General features: G+C 36.3%; 1 protein-coding gene across 1 annotated transcript; it reads right to left on the bottom strand.

Moving 5' to 3' along the window:
- Window positions 1-2490: 2490 nt before the first annotated feature.
- Window positions 2491-3677, bottom strand: LOC131641372 (uncharacterized). The gene is made up of 2 exons (XM_058911682.1): window positions 3146-3677; window positions 2491-3065 (listed from the first exon to the last, which is right to left on the bottom strand). Exons 1-2 carry the CDS (start codon window positions 3675-3677, stop codon window positions 2491-2493), a joined length of 1107 nt encoding a protein of 368 aa, XP_058767665.1.
- Between the last annotated feature and the right edge of the window lie 572 nt (window positions 3678-4249).

The following is a 4249-nucleotide window of genomic DNA, read 5'->3' as shown; positions in this document are numbered from 1 at the left end:
CTATACGTTACGTAGTTTCACTTTTTAATATAAGGTTTATGCCCTCAAAGATTTTACGCCTAGTTTTTCAGAAGTTTGGTTGAGGAATTAGTGAAATGGGGGAGAACAGTTCAATGATTTCTGGTGGAAGGTGATTTCCTGCGTGTAAATTTGATTTGTAATGTAGACGGTTTAATCAGCTAATGTTGATACACGCTCTGTTATTTCTTTTTGCATGTTCAATCGTTGATTCACGTTTTATTGGAAATTATATACTGATTCTAAATAGTCTCTGTTCAGCAGGAATGCAAGGAAGATGAAATTTGATGAAACATGGGATATGCTCAAAAATGAATATCGCATAAAGAGGGTGTTGGAGGAGAGGCGGATTCAGAAAGAATGGAAAAGAAGTTGGGAAATGCTGAACATTGGGAGTGAGGTTAATATGACGTCTGGCAGTGGTCCTAGAAGAAGTGCTCGTTTATGGAGCCAAATAACTGGGAAAGAGGTTGTGGTTGAAAGATTGACTGATGGGAAACATGATAACAGTTTGGCGAGTGGAGATGTGGCTAACAGGAGGTCTTCTCCTGTTACGATTGCAAAAGAAAAGAGGAGCAGGAGGGTGGAATCCATTGATACGAAGGAAGAGGATGGATACAAATACTATTCCTGGTGTAAGGTTATTGATTCTGTCAAAGTAGCTTCTGAAAATGTGCTTGTAAGTATATTAAGTTAGTTATGTTTGGGTTAAGTTTTTTCAAACACTCTTGTTTTTGAATTTCCTCTAATTCTATTTAAGTTGTATGGTTAAAGATGATATATTATATGCTATTGTTGCAACAATTTCCTCAAGAAGTCGTCCGCAACTGCTTGGACAAGCGCTATACGCGCGTCATGTTTCGTGATTCTAACTTCAAAAGGGTATTCAAGTGTGAGCTTCATTATTCCAAGAGGGAGTATGGAGTTGAGAGATATCTTTGGAAGGGTTGGTGCGATTTTGTGAAGGAAGGAGGCATTCAAGATGGTGACCGGCTGAGGTTTGTAATATGCGATAAACCTTGTTCATCAGTGCAACCTGGGACACAAATGGTAGCTGTGGCAGTGGTCAACCGATCCCGTTGTGGATAATGCAGTTGAAATATGAGTGTGTTATGTAATGTAGTTTTAGTAATGATGGTGTGACAATAGTTATGTATTAGTGGTGGGGTTGTGTTTGTTTTATGTTGTTCGAAGCTTGATGTAATTTTAAGACGTATCTTTATGTTTCATGTCAGTTGTTGGATAAGTCCTATAATATGTTATATGTAATATTAAGTTTATTGTGTGGTTATTATATTAATAGATGTGTTTTATAAGATAGTTTTTAATGAATGTTTATAACCGAAATTAAATGTGAATGTTACAATATTGATACCATATATGTTTGTTGTTATATAAAAGACCAAAAACCACATTGAAACAGGTATAGTTTGCAGTGTTTTGAGTATCATACAAACACAAGTTGTGTCTTTGGTTTCTACTAAATGTATAAAACAGGAACTCTCATTCATTCCAGACAGATTGACTGTTTTTTAATTGCGAAAGTATGTTCACAGGTATGTACAGCAGTTTCTTGTGTAATTAAGTATTGGTATTATGTTGTTTATTATGTTAAAATACTCTCGACTCATAAATTAAGTATTGTAAATTTCAAGATGTATCCTGAAATTGATCCAGAATTCACACTGAATTACAATGACGAATTAAACAAAGTTTGGACAGTGCTCAACAACCAAGGTGTCCACCATGAGTTGATCTTTAATAAAGTTGGCGATCATCCGATGATAATAAGTGGTTGGTGCTTGTTAGAAGCATATTATGCTTTTCCTGTCGGCGTTATTGTTGAATTTGGTTATTATGGGGACAATAATTTTGGAATAAACTGGTTTAAAGAAGTGGGAGATTGGGTGGATTTACCGTACTTTCACAGCCGATACACATTTGATGACAAAATTCATTCGTTTGTTGTTACAGTTTCTCAGTCTTCATTAAATGATGGAAAATTAGTTTAGTAACTTATTCTAATACTTTTCAGTTTTTTGGGTTAAGGTTTAATGAAGTAATTGTATGATTTAACAGTTTGTGTTTGTATTGCAGAAGTTGGGGTTAAATACTTCAAGAATCTTGGGAAGTTGTGGGTATGAAGCTCTTGTTTTGTGTGGGGACAGCGGTATGTCCACAACAATGAAACTGTCAAACATTCATGATCCTTACAATACTGAGTTAGGTCCTGGGTGGGATATGTTTTGTAGATGTCATAAAATCGATGCCGGTGAATGTATTGTATTTAGAGTTGATGTCCGATGTCGTTGTGCAATATGTTACGTTTATAGGTTTCCCGGATAGTATATTGCAGTAACTGGCAGCTATCACTATAATTGCTTTTGAAGTTTTTTAGTGTCGATTTGTCAGTAAACCTTAAAAGGGATTTAAATTTAAGAATCAGTATAATAAAAGCAACAAATACAGGAATTATATATTGTCAAAGATCTCCTTGTAAACTACATTTGTAGTTGTTTTAACTTTTGCATGTTGATCATGTATTAAAATCTTGATTCCTTGTTTGGTTGTCACTCTTGATAGTGCAACATATATTTGTCCATGTGTAAAAACATCCCTTGGTAGGTATAGACCAACAATATCCAAAGACTGTCCTTGGGATTTGTTAATTGTCATGGCATATGACACTATAATGGGGAACTGTCTTCTGTTGAGCTTGAACGGCCATGGTGATTGGGAAGGTGACATATCCATTCGTGGGATGTACACCCGATTGCCACCGTTCTTTCCAGCTATTATCGAAGCTTCAATAACATGTGTCCCCAATTTTGTTACTATCAACCTTGTTCCATTACATAGTCCTTCTGACTGATCAATATTCCTCATGATCATAATTGGTGTTCCAACCTTTAACTTTAAATGATGGGTAGGCAAACCAGATGTACGGAGGGAACTGAGAAATTCTGGAGTTAGGATATTTACCACTGTGTCGTCATTGATTTCGGACTTATCAACAGTATTGGAGCTGTAGTAATCCCGCATGTCTCCTGTATGAAGAATATAATGAGTTAAATGAAATTAATATGAAAAGTTGTTTTTCGTAAAGGGTAGTGAGAGAGATGTAGACCTGGGATTAAGTCAAGGATATGATTGTTTATTTGTTCCACAATTTCTAATGTTGAAGCCAGAATTGCTCGACCCTTAAGGTATTGGATTGAATGAAAATTGTGAATTAAGTCAGGATATGTAGCATCAACAATGGCGACGATTGGGTCTTCGAACTGTGTTATCAACAGGTCAGGTGGAATTTCAAAATCTGTCACACCGTCATTGGGCTCAGATACTTTTCCTTCGCCAATTCTTAACAACCATTCAGAAAACTGTTGCATTTCATTTTTATCATCTTCGGTCGGACCGGATTGGAGGCGCATGTTTTTGGTTAATGTTAACACTTGAACAGAATTCCATATGTAAGACGCATTTATGGCAGAATGTACAATATCCGAACGGCTTCCTCGAGGGACAACAGGTAAAATCTGCCTGAAATCACCTCCAAACACAACAACTTTTCCACCAAACATCTCCTTGGAGTTACCGTATTTAGACATTACGTCTCTGAGCGTTCTATCAAGTGCTTCAAAAGTATGCTTGTGTGCCATTGGAGCCTCATCCCAAATAATTAGTTTAGTTTGCCTAAGAAGGTCTCCCACATCATCATTGTACTCAATTTTGCAAGTAGAATTATCGAGCGTTGGCACTGGTATCTTAAATTTTGAATGTGCAGTTCAACCTCCTGGCAACAATAATGACACTATACCACTGGTTGCGACTGTCAGACATATATCATGCTTCGACCTTAATGCTGCTGCCAGTGTTCTCCACATGTATGTCTTACCGGTTCCACCGTAACTATGTAGGAAGAAGACTGCACCATTCTGAGACTCAACTGCGCGCATAATTTTTTGATACATGGTTGTCTGTTCATCTGGGTCAAGGTTATCAGTAAGGTCTTTCACAAAATTGGTTTTCTTCAATAGCATAACTAACAATATAGTTATTATGAATCGCTAAATGATCAACCAAACATACAGTAGTATTATAAAATTTAGTTAATAATAATTTCAATGGTTTACCTGTAAGTCCACGAAAGAGATTTGTGAATTCTGTCTTTGTTTTGGCAATGTTATAATTGCGTTCGTCATATATCAGTCTATTACCTAATTGTTGCAGA

This window comes from Vicia villosa, unplaced genomic scaffold, assembly GCF_029867415.1.
Source record: "Vicia villosa cultivar HV-30 ecotype Madison, WI unplaced genomic scaffold, Vvil1.0 ctg.003701F_1_1, whole genome shotgun sequence".
Lineage (NCBI taxonomy): Eukaryota > Viridiplantae > Streptophyta > Magnoliopsida > Fabales > Fabaceae > Vicia > Vicia villosa.
Note: the sequence above shows the minus strand (reverse complement) of the source record. Positions and strands in the feature narration are given on the sequence as shown.

Coding starts and splice junctions, on each gene's coding strand:
- LOC131641372 (XM_058911682.1), bottom strand. CDS start 3,677: ATGGCACACAAGCATACTTTTGAAGCACTTGATAGAACGCTCAGAGAC. Junction 3,066..3,145: donor TATCCTTGACTTAATCCCAG/GTCTACATCTCT, acceptor TTCTTCATACAG/GAGACATGCGGGATTACTAC.